An 18,518-nucleotide genomic window follows, 5' to 3' on the forward strand; every position below is an offset into this window, starting at 1 on the left:
AAAGTCAGTCTTTTGGCTAATAGTAACTCCATAGTTTAAGAGTAGATTTACTAACCTAACCTTATCTCTATTGTTTCCATATTATTCCTATATTCTGCCAGCCCTTTTCAAACCTTCCCTCCCTTAACCTCTGACAAGAAAGAAGGACAGAGGAAAGAAAAAGGGAGAGAGAAATTCCGGAATCTAATCAAGACCATTAACAACTTTAACCAACATCCCTTTAGCAACAATCATCACCCAACAAATGAACAAAACCACCCACCCCATGTTTTGGGAGTTGGAGAGTCAGTAAAATGGCTTCTTGCTGTCTGGGGCATCTTTATTTTTTCCATCAGTGGCGGGATGAGAAAATTGGGATACCATCCAGTCTTAAGAAAGCTCCATGTAACAATTGCTGCCCAGTCTCTGTGTCACAAAAGAGCAGGCTCAAATGACATCCTGACCGAAACAGTCTGTGAGGCTGCGTCAGTTGGGGTCATCTGGGGTCAGCAGCTTTCTTTGAGGGTGCTGGAATCCTCTGGAAGCAAGTTTAGATGAAACAGCTGTGAAGGCCGTCTAAGGTTGGATCAAGTGGGATGCTGGAATAAATGTGTCTCGGTGTCTCAGCATCCTGTCAGGGCTGCTCCAACTCACTGGTAACTGGACGGTTTGTTCTGTAAATATATGAACTTTCAGAGGTGATATACTTTTTTGCATTAACACATGTATGAAATATGAAATGTGCTCAGACCTGCAAACATGACCTTTGGCTCTTTGTATGACCAGGTGAAAGGCTTCTGTCTTCTGTTAGTTTGGACTGTATCACTGTCCTAGGTTGGGTGTTATTGCTGTGAGAGACACTACGATGTAGTCCACTCTTGTAAAAGAAAACATTTAATTGGGCCTGGCTTACAGTTTCAGAGGCTCAGTCCTTGGTCACAGCAGGAAGCATGGCAGCCTTCAGGCACACGTGATGCTGGAGAAATAGTTGAGAGTTCTACTTCTTTATCCCCAGGCAGAAAGTGGACCTGGCTTTCCCGGGTAACCAGGAGTGGGCGCCATGTACACTGGGCATAGGAAACCTCCAAGCTCACCCCAACGGTGACATACATCCTCCAACAGACCTACCCCAATAGGGCCACACTTCCTAATAGTGCCACACTCCTTGAACCAAGCATTCAAGCACACGGGTCAATGGGGGCCAAACCTAGACAAACACCACAATAACCAAACGGTGATAAATTTCATCCAAGCCAAGAGAAAGGATGGCATAATGAGTCCTGGGGATTTAGTAGCCAACAAGATTGGCTACGAATCACTGACCTTCTGGCTGGAGATATATTCAAGTGGCAGGCAGTGTCGGATATGTTTCCTTGTAGAGGGATCAGTAATACGTCACCTGTGGCTGGTCCTCTTGATTTCTTTCTTCCTGTCTGCAGCCAAGACCTTCAGGGGTCTCCCCTCATCCGATTTGGTTATTATAAATTTCAGTGGAACCCACAGTTTGTTTTCTGCTTTGAAACCAATACAAAACCTCTTCCCCAGCAAAACACATTTCCTGTCTTCAATTCTGAAGGTAGGACATTCTTTTTTTTTTTTTTGTCATTCATAAATACAAAATTTTGTTTGCACTTCATTGGTGTAGAAAGACCACGATGTTTCTCATACCACGACACTCAGGACACGCCAAGTTATTCAAATACATACTTACTTACCTTGACTAAACAAAACAGTGCAGTTTAATAAAAGGTATACCAAACATACAGTTCACAAATTCCTTAGCAGACCAAGAAAAAACAAACCCTCAAGAAAAAAACAAAAGAAAACTTGAACACAGTCTAGGCTAAATAGGAATAAGCTTCGCCATCAAGGGGAGAAGTTTATCTGTTAAAAAGATGCAGAGTGTTTAGGCAAAGGCCTGTGTATTGTATGATACACTATGATATAGTATCATATCTTAAAATATGATACTTAAAATATAGCTCTTTATATCTTTAAACAGGATTTGTGTAGGACAGCAGTATGATTTTAAAATCTTTTCTATAGTTTCAAAAATCCTTCTTTTTCCCTTTCCTTGTGATGATGGGGATTGAACCCAGAGCCTCACGTACGCTGGACAAATGCTCAAATACTGAGCTACAATCCCAGCCCTTCACTTCTTTCTCCATTGAATCTTTTTCATTCTTAAAAGCAGGTCGCAGCCAATGGGAAATCCCCAGGTTTTGCAGCCACAAGACCAAGTCCAATCCAGTCCCCTGTCTAGGAAAACCTTCCCAATTCATAGCCCATATGTAATCTCACTGGCGGCTGTGAAGAAAGCTTCGCTTTGGGGCAGAGATACTCCAAACCTCCAGATGCTACACGGAGAAAGCCTCGTCATTAGTAAAGAAAAGGCAGTTGTCTTGTCTTCCTTTTCAAAAACTCTTCAGATTTTGTAGATTTTCATTGAAACAGCAAGAAAAGCACCAGGTCCTCTCTTCTCATCGGAGTGTCTGCCTTGTAGTGTAGTCAACAAGGACGTTTCTCTCTCATTTTTCAAATTAGAAGTATTTGGTCTCCCAGTGTATGTACACTAGACACTGGGGTAATGAGGAAATATAATCTGAAGGGGAGTGTGTGACTTACATAACTCAACCTTACCCAAGATTGCATATTTACAAGTTAGTGTGTAGCTGACTTGGGTTACAAAGTGCGAAAGGAAATTGTCACGTGATTGGAGGGCAGGACAGAATGTTCCCCCCCCCCCCGGTCTAGCAATGGCTCGCACCATCTCCAAAGTATCAAATCAACAGCATCGGATGTGTAGTCTGGGTGAAGGCAGCTCTGGTGGGATCTCAGGCTATGTTTGTAGAGAAAGGATGCTAATGGATAACTCGCTTCTCAAAACCACCGAGAGGCATCTTTTTCAAAATATCATCAACGAGTTTCAGAAAGATCTCGTCCACGTTAAAATTGTCCTTGGCACTGGCTTCGCAGAACCGCATCCCGGTTATCTGCTGGGCAAGCTTTTCTCCTTGCTGCCTGGAGCTTTCTCTGTTTGTTTCACAGTCCAGTTTATTTCCGACCAGGAGAAGCTCAGCGTCTTCTGAAGCATACTTATCGATCATCGCCATCCACTTTGTCAAGTCATCAAACGGCTCTTTCTTGGTGATGTCATACATGAGTATGATGCCCTTGGCACTTCTGTAATAGGCTGAGGTAATGCTGTTAAATTGCTCTGCCCTGCTGTGTCCCAGATCTGTAATCTAATTTTCTTCCCTCTTAGTTCTACAGTCTTGATTTTAAAGTCAACACCCACGGTGGACTTGCAGGTCTCTCGCAGAAGGTGTCCTCGGTGAAGCGCTCCATCAGGCTGGTCTTGCCCACTCCGCGGGAGCCGTTGATGATGACCCGCAGCTTGAAGTCCGGGGCTTCCGGCAGCGGTGCAGCGCGCCTCAGCTCCATGCACAAGTAAGGCTCGCGCTCGGGTCGTTGGCCCCGGACCCGCGAACCCTCCACCCACTCAGCGCCGCCGCCCCTGCCACCGTCACTGGGAGTCCAGGAAGGCAGGACATTCTTAACATAAGGAAGCTGATTTCATTCAGTTGGTTTTTTTTTTGTTTGTTTGTTTGTTTTTTCTTTTCTATAATCCAATGTCTCTCAGGAGCTGTTGTCTTTTTCCTCAGTAACATTTAAAATTTTTAAAGTGAATAAGGCCTTATGTGTTCTGTCTTGGGAGTCTTTGTAACCTGTTTGCTAGGCGTCTCTCTTAAAGCTTTAGACTCTCTACAGCTGCTTGTCCTGTAGGTTTGTGTGGTCTGCCTATAATGCCTCATAATATGATATGTGAAAACTGCTTCATTTTAGCTGGGACATTTTCAGTTCTAATCTATACCATGATCGTCATAACTTCCAAAAAATGTGTAATTATAGAATCGGCTTTCTTAGAACTTAAAGCCCATTCAAATCCGAATATGTGTTTATGGAATAGTGCACATGTCTTAATTTTCCAAACTCTGCAGAGTGAAATACATCCATTGCCTAAATATCATTTCTTTGAGTACTTTTTGGGTTACTCCCTACAGGGAATGGAGTTTGGTTCTAGAAAGACAAGTAGGACATTTTTGTTATCATTTCCTTGACTTACTGCCAAGAGACAGAAAAATTTCTAAAACCTTTCTCTTTGGGCTGGAGAGATGGTTCACGGATTAAGAGCACTGGCTGCTCTTCCAGAGGACCAGGGTTCAATTCCCAGCAACCACACAGAAGCTTGCATCTGTCTGTGACCCCAGTTCCAGGGGATCTGACCCCCTCACACAGGCACACATGCAGTCAAAGCACCAATGCACATAAAATAAATCTTTTTGAAAAACTTCCCTGCTAATGTATTTCTTGTGGAATTCTGAAGCTTCCCGCCTATTTCTTATCAACAGCGGCTCAATGTCACCATCATCTTGTGCTAAAAAGCCTAGTAGATCCATACGGGGTCTGATGTGTATTGTATACAAGAAAGGAGTTCTAGCTCTGACTACTTGTTGTGTCTGAATAAAAAGTGAAGTTAATTTTGAATCATCCTGAATAAGTTCAGGAGTCACTATATGCACAACTCCTGCACATTGAAAGACAGTAACTATCTGAAGACACTCAGAAGTGTCTAATAGCACCATTTGAGTGGCATGAAACTGATTTTTAAACTGAAGCACATGGGGCTTTGAATAACTTTATTTTTTCTGACATTTAACCAGCCGTTCCCACCATCCCTGCATCTATGACATGGGAGCTCTTCAGGAATTGATGTTTTTACTCACTATGGGAGAATCCAATTAGTTCCTCCTCTAAACAGAAGTCACTTGCTTTTTGGATATTTGCTGTTAATTTCTCCCATATTGCTGCTATAAACTCTTTGCCAGAGGTACACAGTGAGCCCAGACTCAGGCTGCTTTGAGGAACCTTGAGGTTTCTGCTGAATGGAGCCGCTACAACTGGTTTGTGTGTGGCCTTTGCTATTGAACTGCACTGCTGGTATCCTGACAAGGAAGAGTACAATCACCCCAAAGAACTAGTGAAACAAAGAAACAAATGTCTAACAAGCCATGCGCAGCAAGCCTGTAGGCAGTGTTCCCCTGCGGTTCCTGCTTCAATCCCTGCTCCCGCTTCCCTCACTGATTGACTGGGATTGGCGTGTGCAGTGCAAATAAACCCCTTCTTCCCCAAGGTGGTTTTGCTCAGTGTTTTTATCACAGTAACAGAAACCAGACCAGAACTGGATGTTCTCTCCTACTTTTAGAAATGTGTGTTCAGTAAACATCAAATTTAAAATATCTTCAACCCCAGTTAGCCACTTCTCAACTTTTCCTCAGTACACAGGAGCCTGTGACTGGTTTCCATGGTGATTTCAAGGACAGCTGACATCCAGCCCATCATAGGAACACATATTGACAGTAAACTTGAGATTTATGTATATGTATATTTAGAGAAAATATGGCTTTCTGGAGTCACAAAAAGTCAGCAAGTGACCTCCTCATCCCTGTGAGCATTAACAAAGATACAGTATCCACACGCGGCTGGTAGAGAGCTTGCCTGCTCCATGCACTGTGGTGTGGCCGGTGACAGCTGTTCCTCTGAAGGAAATGGTGCCCAGTACAGAACTACAAAGTGCGTTGTCATTGGCGGCTTCCTAAACGGAAGTGCTATGATGTGATTTGGGGACACAGTGATGTGTATACACTCCAGGGTGGGGTGAGGACATCAAAGACTCTATTTTTGGCTTTGCTGAGTCAGCTTACACCTGCTTGCGACTTTTACCTTTGAATCATTAACGATCTCCGTCCTGTGAGAACCGTTAAGTCATAGGACCTCACTATAACAATGGGTTATTTTCTGTTCCTTTAAGAATTCATAAATTAGGGGTTGGGGATTTAGCTCAGTGGTAGAGCGCTTGCCTAGCAAGCGCAAGGTCCTGGGTTTAGTCCCCAGCTCCGAAAAAAAGAAAAGAAAAAAAAGAATTCATAAATTAAAATGTCTCATTAACTTAAAAAAAAAAAAAAGTTAAACCAGTACACATGGACTAGATGGCTCACCACTTAAGGAGGCAGGCTGCTCTTAAAGAGGACCCAGGCTTTGCTTCTCAAATCCACATTAGATAGCTGACAACCACATACGACTTTAATTCTGGGGAATCCACTTACCTCTGGCCTCCCTTCTGAAACAACTGCACACGCACACACACACACACACACACACACACACACACACACACACACACACACGGGGTGGGGAGAGAGGAGGACAGATTGAAGGGGGCTAATATTAAGAAATGAATATTAAAATTGGTATCCAAAGTATTGGTAGATCACATAAAAAGCTCTCTCAGGGCTAGAAAGATGGCCCATCAGTTAAGAGCACTGGCTGCCTTTCCAGAAAACCAAGGATCAGGTCCTAGCATCTCCATGGTGGCTCAAAACTGCCAAAATCTCCAGTCTTCAATGATCCCATGCCCTCTTCTGGCTTCCACGGGCAACTCATCCACCGATACATTGTTCAGGTTTAGATAAATCCAGGGCTTCCTTGGAGTCCCTGATGAAATTATGAAAGACACCTAGGCTTGTGTCCTTGCAGGGAACAGACCTGGCCTGGGAGGTTTGGGCCTGAGGCCTCAGATAGAAAAGAGTTAAGGCTTCACTTCCTGGGATCTTGGCTCTTCTCCTAGAAGGGACTGGAGTTATCAGTGCAATGCTCTTTATGTACCACGTTCACTCCCCTCCCCTCCCCTCCTCTTCCCTTCCCTCCCTTCCCTCCCCTCCCTCCCCCTCCCTCCCCTTCCCTTCCCTTCCTTCCTCTCCACTCCCCTCCCCTTCCCTCTTCTTCCCTTCCCTCCTTTCCTCTCCCCTCCCCTCCCCATGCAGCATTAATTAGTTTCCTGCTGACACTGTCCTACTTCCCCCTGGAAATAGCCCAGAAGATGCACCCTGCCGGACCCTTGCTCTTCAAAGCCCTGGAGCTGTAACAGTAACTGTTCTTTATCTGAGACACAGCCTTGGAGAATCTGTGGGAGCAGCACAAGTCAGTGTAAAATTCAACGCAGAAGCTTAGAGCGACTCTGGGTCAGGGAGGACAATCTGAGACTAGAGGGAAAGGAGAAGCAACTCATTGACAACTCAAGTTTACTGAGAACCTTTCTGTCATCAGCGAAATACTTTGTAAAAACATTTGCAGCAGGGATTACAGTAAAAGGCCCCCTCCCCAGTGAATTCAGGGCCCAAAATTCCAATCGCGTAAGTTTCAATTTATCTTACTAGGCTGGTAAGTACAAATTTTTCAAAAAAGAGCACTGTTTTGGTCTACTAAATACAAATACTAAACGTCATCCAGTAGAGTTGCTATGCTGTGCAAAGCAAAATGGCTACTAGGCAGGCCACACACTGCAGACTTGACTGGGGAGCACTATACCCCAAGGACGATGACTAAAGGCCCCTGTAAGATTACTGGGTACGAATCAGTATGAATGCAGGGTTGAAAGCGGGCGAGTGTTTTCAAACTTGAGTCTGACTCACAGGGTCTTTTCTCACTTGCTCCAGAATTGGCTGGGCCCTGGGCCACATGCAGCTCTGCCCAGAGGAAGGGATGCTCCAGTCAACGACGGTTCCGCCTGTCACCAGCTTTGCTTGAAGCCCTTCCTGCAGTCTTCCTGCAGCCGTGAATAGATTCTGAGGTTTTCCTGCTCTGTCATATCCCGAGGGTGGCAACCTTACAACTCTTGAGCATGGTGACAATACCCAGAGCAATTATCCTCTCCTATGTAATTTCTGACATTTGTTAAGAACTGATCTCCCAGCTGGGTGCACACCTTTAATACCAGCACTCAGGAGGCAAAAGGAGGTGGATCTCTGTGAGTTCAAGGCTAGCCTGGTCTGCAGAGCAAGTTCCAGGACAGCCAAAGCAATCTAGTCTCAAACAAAAAAATAAAAACAAAATTGATCTCCCTAAGAGAAGGACATCTCGCCACTGAAGTCTCCTGAAGTCTCTGGGTTTGGGGGGAAGCTTTTAGCAGTCAGCAGCATGGAGCCCACCTGACAGAACAAACCTAGAGGTTCCCTGCATTGTGGACCCTCTGGTGGTAGACCAGATGTGATCTCTGACTGAAGCCCTTACAGCAGATGCCACAGATGTAGGGTCTCTCCCCAGTGTGGACCCTCTGGTGCGTGTGGAAGTGTGAGGCCTGACTGAAGCCCTTCCCACACTGCTGACACGTGTAGGGTTTCTCTCCCGTGTGGACCCTCTGGTGAGCAGTAAGCCCCGCACTCCAGCTGAATACCTTCCCACACTCCTCACACTTGAACGGCTTCTCCCCAGTGTGAATCTTCTGATGGACTTGGAGATTGGACCTCTGGCTGAAGGCCTTCCCACACGTGTCGCATTTGTAGGGCTTCTCCCCAGTGTGAACCCTCTGGTGGGCCTGGAGGTGCGAGGCCTGACTGAACCTCTTCTGGCACGCATTGCATTTGAACGGCTTCTCGCCGGTGTGGACACTCTGGTGAGCCTGCAGATTTGAGGCCTGACTGAAGCCTTTCCCACACTCCTCACATTTATACGGTTTCTCTCCCGTGTGGACTCTCTGGTGATTGTGGAGGTTCAAGCTCCAGTTGAAGCGCTTCCCACACACATCACATCTGTACGGTTTTTCCCCAGTGTGAACTCTCTGGTGGGCTTGAAAATAAGAGCTCTGACTGAAACCCTTCCCACACACACTGCAGCAAAACGGCTTCTCTCCTGTATGGACCCTCTGGTGGCTTTGGAAGCTTGAGGCTGAACTGAAACCCTTCCCGCACTCTTCACATTTATACGGCTTCTCTCCCGTGTGGACCCGCTGATGGCTGTGGAGGTTGAAGCTCAAGCTGAAGCGTTTCCCACACTCGTCACACTTGTACGGTTTCTCCTCCGTGTGGACCCTCTGGTGGGTGTGAAGGTTCGAGCTACAGCTGAAGCGTTTGCCACAGTCTCCACACTTATATGGCTTCTCTCCCGTGTGAATTCTCTCGTGGGCCTGGACGTGTGACCTCTGTGTGAAGCCCTTCCCACACACCTCACACTTGTAAGGTTTCTCTCCAGTGTGAACTCGGCAGTGGATGTTGAGATCCGAGCTGCGGCTGAAGCCCTTCCCACAGTTGTCGCAGCAGTAGGGCTTCTCGCCCGTGTGGATGGGCAGGTGAGCATACAGGTGTGAGCTCTGGTTAAAGCTCTTCCCACACTCAGGGCAGGTATAGGGCTTCTCCCCCGTGTGCACTCTCTGGTGAGTCTGAAGATTTGAGCTCTGACTGAAACCCTTGCCACATGCATGACACCAGTAGCGCTTTCTTCCTGGAGGAACACTTTGTTGAATGGGGACACTGGCGCTATGGCTGGTGTCCTCCTGTGTCCTATGTACAAGGGACATATTTCCTAAGAGGACCTGCTGATGAATTTCCTGACTGGGGTTGTCAAGCAAGGTTTCTTGGCCCTGGCTGCACTGGTAGGCCTTCCGTTCTGTGTAATCACAATCCTGGGTGAGTTGTGACAGGGGACAGATGACTTCATCACAGTCACCGCTGCTGTGGACTTTGTCTCTTTCATGCAGTGTATTGTTATCTTGATGGGAAATGAAACTCAGAATGTCAACACCCAGAACCAACAGCTGTGGCTTGGTTTTCACCGGGGTCTGAGGACAGTGTTTCCCATGATTCCGTCTCTCACTAAAATGTGTTTTACTCCAAGAACTCAGAGTTCTCCCAGACAGAAATTCCTGATTTTCGGTAATGCAGGGATAATCGCTTGTGAGACTGTCCAGACAGCTGTCATCCTCAGAGACCCGGGGAGGCTCTTCTGTTCCCCTGTGGCAGGAGTGGCACTGCTCCAGGAAGTGAGAACTCTTTCCTTGAATCTTTACTATAACGTCAGGAGCTCTGGCCAGTTTCTTGACATCATGGCCTGTCATGTGCCAACATGGAAGCCACCCCAGTGAAAGGCACCTCGATCCTGTTGAGTCAAGAGTCTCCATCTTGTATGGACTCTGACCTCCTAAAAGAATAGAGAACAGAAGGCGATATTAGCAAAGACGAGATCCGAGTTCTCATTTCTCTCTGGAAACATTGGCTAAATACCAGCATCACAAGAGTGCAAGCTCTCAGGGGTTGGGATTTAGCTCAGTGGTAAGCTTGCCTAGGAAGCGCAAGGCCCTGGGTTGAGGTCCCCAGCTCGAAAAAAAAAAAAAAAAAAAAAAAAAAAAAAAGTGCTCTCAAGAGCAAGCCACAGTTGGCCATGGTAGGAAATCTGTGATGAACCGAGGAGGGAAGCAATGGTGTGGGCTAAAGTGTGCATGAACTTAACTCTTCCTGAGACTGGAGGGAACTGAGAAAACTAGAGCTGCCTGGTCCTAAGATGTCTGCCCATGACAGGAAGACTGATCTGGGGCACCTGACTGGGAGCCAAGGTGCGAGAGTGTAATGGGAAGGCAGGGGAGCTGAGGGAAAGAGCACAGGGATCACCGGTGCTCAGGGATCACAGGCACAGCAAAGGCCTGATGTCCAGCTCGAGGAAGCCACCGTGTGTGAGAGTGCGTATGTGTAGGAGGAGACTGAAATCCCATCAGCACACAAGCTCACTTGGAAAATACGAGAAGAGAGAGAAAGCATTTAGACTGAACGACTCAAAACACTGATTAGAGAAGGGATTTTTCCGGAGTGGGGGTTGGAGGGGTAGGTAGGGGAGTGGGGGAGGCAGGCTACAAGGGCAGGAGCAAGTGGGTTTCTTTAAATGCCTGATCTCCAACCTAAGAATGCCAGGCTCACAAAGGAGCAGGAAGAAGGGGCTCAAAAAAGAAGGCAGATCTCGGCTGCCAACCTAACACAGCAGATGCTATGACAGAATAACAAGGGTTGCTACACTGTCCGACAGGCCCACCAAGGGAACGAGAAATGACCTGAGAGCAAGCTATCAGGATGGGAAATGACGACAGTGAGAGGGACAACTCCAGAAGCTGAAAACAGAAACAAGTGAAGCAGAGGATCCGTGTTCCCGGGACGCAGCTCAGTGGATTCCATCGGAACAGTTAGTGTCAGTGGGAGAAAAGTAGAGGAATGAGGATGTAGGTCAGGAACCTCATGAAAGGCTTTCTAGGGAGGAAAGTTGCTGTTCCTGCAGCTGCACAAGGGGCACAGGCTTCATGGAGCCCTTGCTCACACGTGTGCAAACGCTCAGTATTTTGGTGTGTTGTAGGCTGATGTCATTATGCAGGTGAAGGCAGGTACAGGGTAGAACAAAGCCTGTCATTGGATGAGAAGGAAGGATGGGCGTGAGTAAAGTTTTAGAGGAGGAGGAGACTGGAGCCAAGAGGGAGGAGGAGCCGAGGGAACATGGAGGCGGATGTTAAGATTTCTCTCTGCACATAGACAAGTTATTATGACTATGTTTTAGGGATGGATGATAGATGAGCAAACTGTATCATATCTGGGTGGGCAATTATATCAGATCAATTAGATCAGAGGTTACTGTGTTGTATGTTCTTTCATGTGGCGATTTAATTGAGTTCAAGAGAGTGTGCGGCAGCTGGACACACGGATGCCATGTGGCCGCACGGTTCCGGCAGAGGTGTGGGGTAAAAGAAAGCTCATTTTTAATTTTACCACCATAGTGTGTCACTAGTAACACACTGTGTAACTGGTCTGGCGGTACTCAGACCCCAGCAGAGGCAAGTGCACACCATGGGGATTGAACAGCAGACGTGTAAAGCAGCTCCTCGGGGCTGGGTCTGTGAGGACTTCTGAGCAGACAAATACAGGGAAAGGGGAGGCCGGTATCCACCTGGGAAGAGAACTCTGGGCAGAGAGAAGCGAGTGACAGCAGCTAAGACACAAGGACAGAGAGAGGAGAAAAGATGAAGATCAGCAGTGATGGACCAGCCAGGCACAGTGGGCAAGCCTGACACCCAGTGCTTCGGAAGCTGAGGCAGGAGGATCACAAATTTCTAGGCAAGCCTAGGCTACATAGCTATACTGTGCCACAAAACACTGAAAACAACTTGACTTTTTACTGAGGGAAAAGGGAGGCCAATAGTCTGAGGCAGGAGGGGTACAAAGGAATCCTCAGTTGGGGGGAAGGGGAAGCATCGTGCAGAAGGCCTGGGCATCTGGTGGCTGTACTTAGCTGTCTGGGTCAAGGACACATGAAAGAGTTGTGGAAAGCATCAGAGGGCAGACGTGTGGGAGGATTGTCCCTGCATTGTGTGAAGCTGGGAAGGTGAAGCCTGGGTTGCCTTGGAGACCCCAAGAGGTTAGCGATGCCAGAGGAGTGGAATGCTCCCAGGAGAGCTGCTAACAGGAAGGGGAGCCAGCCCGAGGGAGGAAGTGTGCTGCAGTCAACAGCGCTGAAAGGAGCTGGAGAGCTGTGGGCGCTGTGACATCGGACAGAGGTGCAGAGTCTGGAGTTTGCTCTCCTGGTTTCTCTTCTTGCTTTGGTTCAGCGTCTCCTCACTGTGCTCCCTTCCCCCCCTTCTACACTGGGAGAGCCTGTGCCCCTGTGTGTGGGATTCTGTGATCTGCTCTTTGATTTAGATTTTATAAGGGGTTACAGTGAAGAGATCGTATGAGGCTCAGAGGAGACACTGAACTTTGAACTGTGAAATCATTGTTGAGACTGTGGTAGACTCTGGGGACTTTTGTGGTTGAACTGAATGCATTTGTGCTACAAGCCTATGGGGGTCAGGGAGTGGAATGTGGTGACTTGAATAGGTATGGCCAGCACACACTCATATGTTTGAATGCTTGGTCCATAAGGAATGGGGAAGATTGACAGATATAAGGAGGTGTGGCCTTGTGGGAGGAAATGTGTCAGAGCCAATGGGCTTTGGAGTTTCAAACCCTCGAGTCAGGCCCAGTGTCTCTGTTTCCTGTTCCCTTTAGGTCTGAACATAGAATTCTCTGCTACTACGTCTGCCTAAATGCTGCTACGCTCGCCACCATGATGACAGTGGGCTACACCTCAGAAACAGTAAACAAGCCACGATTAAATGCTTTCCTTGTAAGACTTGCCATGGTTGTAGAACTAAGACACACACAATCACATTCAAAAAAAATATTTAAAATTTTTATTTAAAACAGCGTCTATGTGTAAAATTCAGTTTTAAAAGATAAAATGGAAGCCGGAGAGATGGTTTAGTGATTCAGAGCACTGGCTGCTCTTCCACAGGACCCAGGATGTGTTTGCAGCACCCACGTGGTGGCTCACAACCGTCTGTTATTCCAGATCCAGGGGATCAGTGCCCTCTTCTGGCCTCTGTGGGCATCACAAGTGAGTGTGGCACAGACACACATGCAGACAAACACTCAAATAGACATGAAATACAAACTAAGTAAACCTGAAAGGAAAGCAGTGGAGAGCAACACACACACGGGATGTGAACTTCTGACATCGCCAAGGACACAGGGCCCCATCCTCACCCACTGCCAGGAGGTTCCTGAGGTTCTCCAGCATCACATCGTGGTACAGCTTCCTCTGGGCAGCGTCCAGCAGCCCCATCTCCTCCTTACTGAAGACCACAGCCACGTCCCTGAACGTCACTGCCTCCTGTGACAGCAAACACATGACACCACAGATTCATATCCAATGCCACTAGGACCCAAGCATCTGGTCACACAGCGCCTATTGTCCTAGTTATGGCTTCTATTGCTGGGACAAATCACCATGAAGAAAAAGGCAAGTTGGGGAGGGAAGTTTATTAGACTTACACTTCCATATTCCTGTTCACTATTGAAAGAAGTTAGGACCCTAGATGAAGGAGGTGATGCAGAGGCCATGGTGTGGTTCTGCATACTGTCTTGTTCATCATGGCTTGCTCAGCCTGCTTTCCTATAGAATCCAGGACCATCAGCCCAGGGATGGCCCCACCCATACTGACATTGATTAATTAAGAGAATGCCTTACAGCTGGATCCTAAGGCGGCATTTCCTCAACTGAGGCTCCTGCCTCCCTTCTGACTCTAGCTGGTGTCAACTTGACACACATCACCAGACAGCACCATACCTATTCACCCGTTTCCATGGCTACACGGGGACTAAGGGGCAAAGAGGGAAACTGTGCAAGGAACTTGATGTCTTTTCCACAGCTGGGTCAGTAATTCCATCGCTGTTAAATGGGAAGTCACGGATTTCAGAGTTGAAAGTACCAACCTGTCAGGAGTAATGCGCTGAGTTTGTACTGGAGACAGCTGGCAATGCCCGGATCCTCCCCTACCCATGATGCCCAGCTCCTCCTATATCCATGATGCCCGGCTCCTCCTGGGCAGTAAAGCTCTGGTGCACCTTCATCCCCAAATCCAAATAGTCTGAACCACATTCCATGAGTGATGGCATCATTTAAAATGGAACCATTGTGCAACATTATGAACTTCAGATTCAGAATACATCATCAGTAAAGTCTGTTCTTCCTTGATGCCTTCAGCGCCCAAGGTGGGCCAACCCCAGAAGGCATGCAGATGGTGGCAGCCAGAAGCTCCATCCATGTTCAGGATATGCATTCCAAATGCAGGAAATGAGGGTAACCAGTGATCAGTGTGCATATATGTCCATGTACCTATGCACATGAGGGTACACACATGCATGTAGAAACTAGAAGACAGCCTCTGGTGCAGGCCTTCATTTTTTTCTTTCTTTGGGGACAGGGTCCTTCAGTGGCCTGGAACTTGCCAAATGGAGGAGGATGGCTGCCAGTGAGCACTGGGGATCTGCCTGTCTCCAGAGCCCCAGAAACCGGAGACCTGCTTCGGCAAGGTGGAAGAAGAAAGCTGCACTCCCAAAGCATGTCCTCTGATATCTACATGCACCATGCACTCCCTGGCATGCTCTCAACCAACCCCTCACACAGTAATAACAATACAAATTTTTGAAGTGAAAATGTAATTCATAACCCATGAGAGAATGGAGAACTCATACTGATTTGCAAAATAAAATTAGGCAAAAGGTGGAAAATGTCATTTTTTAAAATGTAAGTGAATGGGGGTTGGGGATTTAGCTCAGCGGTAGAGCACTTGCCTAGCAAGCGCAAGGCCCTGGGTTCGGTCCCCAGCTCCGAAAAAAAGAAAAAAAAATGTAAGTGAATGAAAGGGCTTTTTTAAAAGAATGTGCATGCCCTATGTCTGTGTGTACATGTGTGTGCAGGTGCCCTGGGAGGCCATTAGGGGGCGCTGGGTCCCCTGGAGTTGGAGTTACAGGCAGTTGTGAGCTATCAGGTGTGCGTCTGGGAATCAAACCGAGCCAGTGCCCTTAACTACGGAGCCGTCTCTCCAGCCCTCTTCTCTAATTCTTTTTATTCTTCCTTTTACACTTTCCCATGTACAGTGCACTTGGAGCACATGTCCCCACTGTCCTCTCTCATCCCTCCTCCTCCAGACCTCTCTTCTCAGCAACTTCCCCTTACTCCATGCAGTTCAGAGAGGCTCGGCTGCAGAGCACTGGCCCAGCATGCAGGGATCCTGTTTCCAATCCTAGCCCCGTGGGGAACGGGGAAGCAGCCCGACCTACCTGTAACTTGGTCATCGTTCTCTTCTCTTTGAGACAAGGCAGGGCTCTGGGAAGCAAGCTGGGGGAGGAAGGGCTTCGTGAGCACATTGCTAGGACAGTCGGTCCACATGGCTTCCTCAGCTTCTCCATCAGCCCCGAGTGCTGTGCGGCTGAGCCGGCTTTCCTACCTACTTCCTGCTGATCGCTAGTGTAAGGCTCCGGGGTACCGGACCATGGGTGCCTCACCTCACTCACAGCAAAGGGTTAGGAAAGCCACATTCTCTATTTCTGGGAGCTTCGGGGGTGCTGGGCACTCCTACCTTCACAATGCGGTGATCCCAGAAAAACAAATGTTTAAGAAGCCCTGAACTCTCTGATGAAGGCTGTGTCATGACTGACTACCACTCTCAGAAAGGTCTGTCAATTATGACAGCTATCTTACATATAATTATTTCCATACACAGGAATGAAATCCTCACCCCTAAATTACTCTCGCTCTAAAATTTTTAAATTCTAGTAAATGTTGCTCATCTGCCAGAGCCTCCACAAAGTCTCTCTTCCCACGTGTATGAGTTTAATCACCAAGAAAAACCTAAACCCTCTCTAAGGAAAGGGGAGTTTGGCCCTGCGATATGGCTCAAAAGGTATGGGTGACTGCCGCGGAGACGGACCACCTGAGTTCTTGTTACTGAACCCCACATGGTGGAAGGAGTGACCCCACACCCACAAGTAGTTTTCCTGATCTTTTCCTTTATAAAGTGTGGCACGCCCCACTCTCTAAACAAACAAACAAACAAACAAACAAACAAATAAGTGCAAAGAAATCACATAAAAGCCAGAGGTGTATACCACTCAAGACTTCAGTACACTGCCATCAAAGCTCCTCCGCCAAGCTCAGGTGGGAAGCTAGAGTCTCCCCCTGTGCTACACAGGCAGCTGAGACGGGTCCAGGAATCCCGGGCAGCGCCACCTCAGGTAGAGCCCGCCGTCACTGGTGCCCTGCTTCTCCCGGAGATGCAGACTCGGTCCCCGAGAGGACACACCGGGACACCAGCGCACGGAGGAGTAGCGGAATGCTGCAGGTTCTCACTTCACCAGAAGTACCTCCAGGCAGCCTTGCCTTGCGAGAGCGGAAGTTACCTCAGCCGCTGCTGAAGCAGAAACTACAATTCCCAGAATAGCTCAGCGGAAGCGCCTAGCTCCGTGCTTTTTGGGACTACATTCCCCAGAATACTAAATCCTCCATGAGTTCCAAGCTGTTTTAACTGGCCTGTGATCCTTGGAAATTGCGTTTTGGGAGCTCGCTCTCCTGGGTTGCTTTTCGGCTTCTTCATTTTTGAAATGCCATGTAAGACATTTAGGGATACATTTTTGTTTCTGTTGTTCGTGTTGTTGTTCTGGGGTTCTCTGCATCATCGATGGATTTTTTTGTTTGTTTGTTTGTTTGTTTGTTTTTGTTGTTCTTTTTGGAGTTTTTCCGAGAGTTTCTCTGCGTAGCACTGGCTGTCCTGGAACTCTGTTTGTAAATCAGGCTGAGCTCAAACTCAGAGATCCCTCTGCCTCTGCCTCTCTGGTGCCGGGATAAGAGGTTTGCGCCACATGCCCAGCTGTGGATCCTTTTTAAGAACATTGAAGTCCCATGCTATATTGCATTATAAAAGCTAAAACTTAGACTGCCCAGCTATAGGAGCTTGATCCCGCAGCAGAGTCGGAGTCCCTGCGTAGAATCCCTCCAGTCACAGGATGTTGGTGACCTGATGGTAGAACACGGGCTGTCTGGGTCACTATTCTGCTATGAGGAGACACCATGACCAAGGCTTGTTTCAGAGGCTTAGTCCATTAACATCGTGGCAGAAAGCATGGCAGCCTGATATTTCCAACCATTCCAAGACATGAATGTCTGTATGGGGGGCACTGTTATTCAAAGCAACACACTCCACTACCTGTTCCCATAGGCCTTTGCCCTTATCATGATGCAAAGTGCATTCGGCCCAACTTCCCAAGTCCGCACAGTCTATCCACAATCTCAATACTGTTTATAAAAACCTAAATGTCAACATCTTTTCCGGTACTCATGACAATCTCTTCATTGTAATCCCCTGTAAAATCAAACAGGTGATCACATAATCCAACGTGTCATGGCACAAAGTACACTTTGCCGTTTCAAAATGTAGGGAAGGCAGTACAGCGAGGAAATACTGGACCAAAGCAAGACTGAAGACGGAAAGTGGAGGCCAACTGTGCATCTCCACACCGATGTCTTCAGATGTTTTTTTCCCTTCAGTTCTGTTGGCCGTGACACACTTGTCTCTTCAGGCTGGTTTCACAATCTGCCTGCAGCTCTCCGCAGCTGGGACCCCACAGTTCTGGCATCTTGAACCTCTTGTAGGCTACAAGATAATCCAGGCTTCAGGCTTCGGGCTCGCAGGCTCATACATTGCCCTCTCTCCTACAGCACAACTGCCTTCAGTGCACTTCCTTAGTTACTGGAGACACTCCATAGCTCCTTCCTCTTATCCCTGACTCTAAAGCCAGAACCAAGTGGCCGAAGCTGCCATGTTCTGCTGCTTGATGCCGTCGGGCCCTCGGCCCCATCTGATTACATTTCATCATCTTTCTGTAATTGATGGTTTCCCTCAATGCTTAAGATTTTCCTTTATGGGGTTGAGGATTTAGCTCAGTGGTAGAGCACTTGCCTAGGCCCTGGGCGGTCCCCAGCTCCGAAAAAAAAAATTTTTTTTTTCCTTTATTCCTTTCGCAAGCTGGGTGGCTTCTTGCCCTGAGGTCACCACTCCCTTTGTAGCATTTAGAATCAGGCTCCTCTTTAAAACTTGAGCATACCTCACGGTGCTCTTTTTCTCCTCAAACTCTACCGTTCATATTTCTTTCTGTCCACCTCGCTCCTCTTGGTGATGGGTCTCCATGAGAGGGACCACTAAGAGCCACACGACGCAGTCAATACTAGGCTGTCTGGAAATCTCTGCTTAGGCCATTAATACAACACTCTTCAACTTAGCTTCAGGTAGACTTTTA

General features: G+C 47.6%; 1 protein-coding gene and 1 pseudogene across 2 annotated transcripts in view; both read right to left on the reverse strand.

The window, feature by feature from the left end:
• Nucleotides 1-2,764: 2,764 nt before the first annotated feature.
• LOC116893398 lies at nucleotides 2,765-7,687 on the reverse strand (annotated as a pseudogene).
• Nucleotides 7,688-7,887: 200 nt separating this feature from the next.
• The window catches only part of LOC116892497 (zinc finger protein 235-like), a 22,006-nt gene continuing 11,375 nt past the window's right edge, over nucleotides 7,888-18,518 (reverse strand). Inside the window, exons 2-4 of one of the 2 annotated variants that reach the window (XM_032894243.1) lie at nucleotides 15,507-15,564; nucleotides 13,428-13,554; nucleotides 7,888-10,011 (exon numbers count right to left, since the gene is read on the reverse strand). In XM_032894243.1, coding sequence (XP_032750134.1) covers nucleotides 8,042-10,011; nucleotides 13,428-13,554; nucleotides 15,507-15,521 — 2,112 coding nt within the window. In that variant the 5' untranslated portion in view covers nucleotides 15,522-15,564 and the 3' untranslated portion in view covers nucleotides 7,888-8,041. Of the gene's footprint in view, nucleotides 10,012-13,427; nucleotides 13,555-15,506; nucleotides 17,789-18,518 lie in introns of those variants that run through there. The other variant, XM_032894242.1, reaches the window with a different exon arrangement.

The sequence above is a fragment of the Rattus rattus genome, chromosome 2 (genome assembly GCF_011064425.1).
Source record: "Rattus rattus isolate New Zealand chromosome 2, Rrattus_CSIRO_v1, whole genome shotgun sequence".
Lineage (NCBI taxonomy): Eukaryota > Metazoa > Chordata > Mammalia > Rodentia > Muridae > Rattus > Rattus rattus.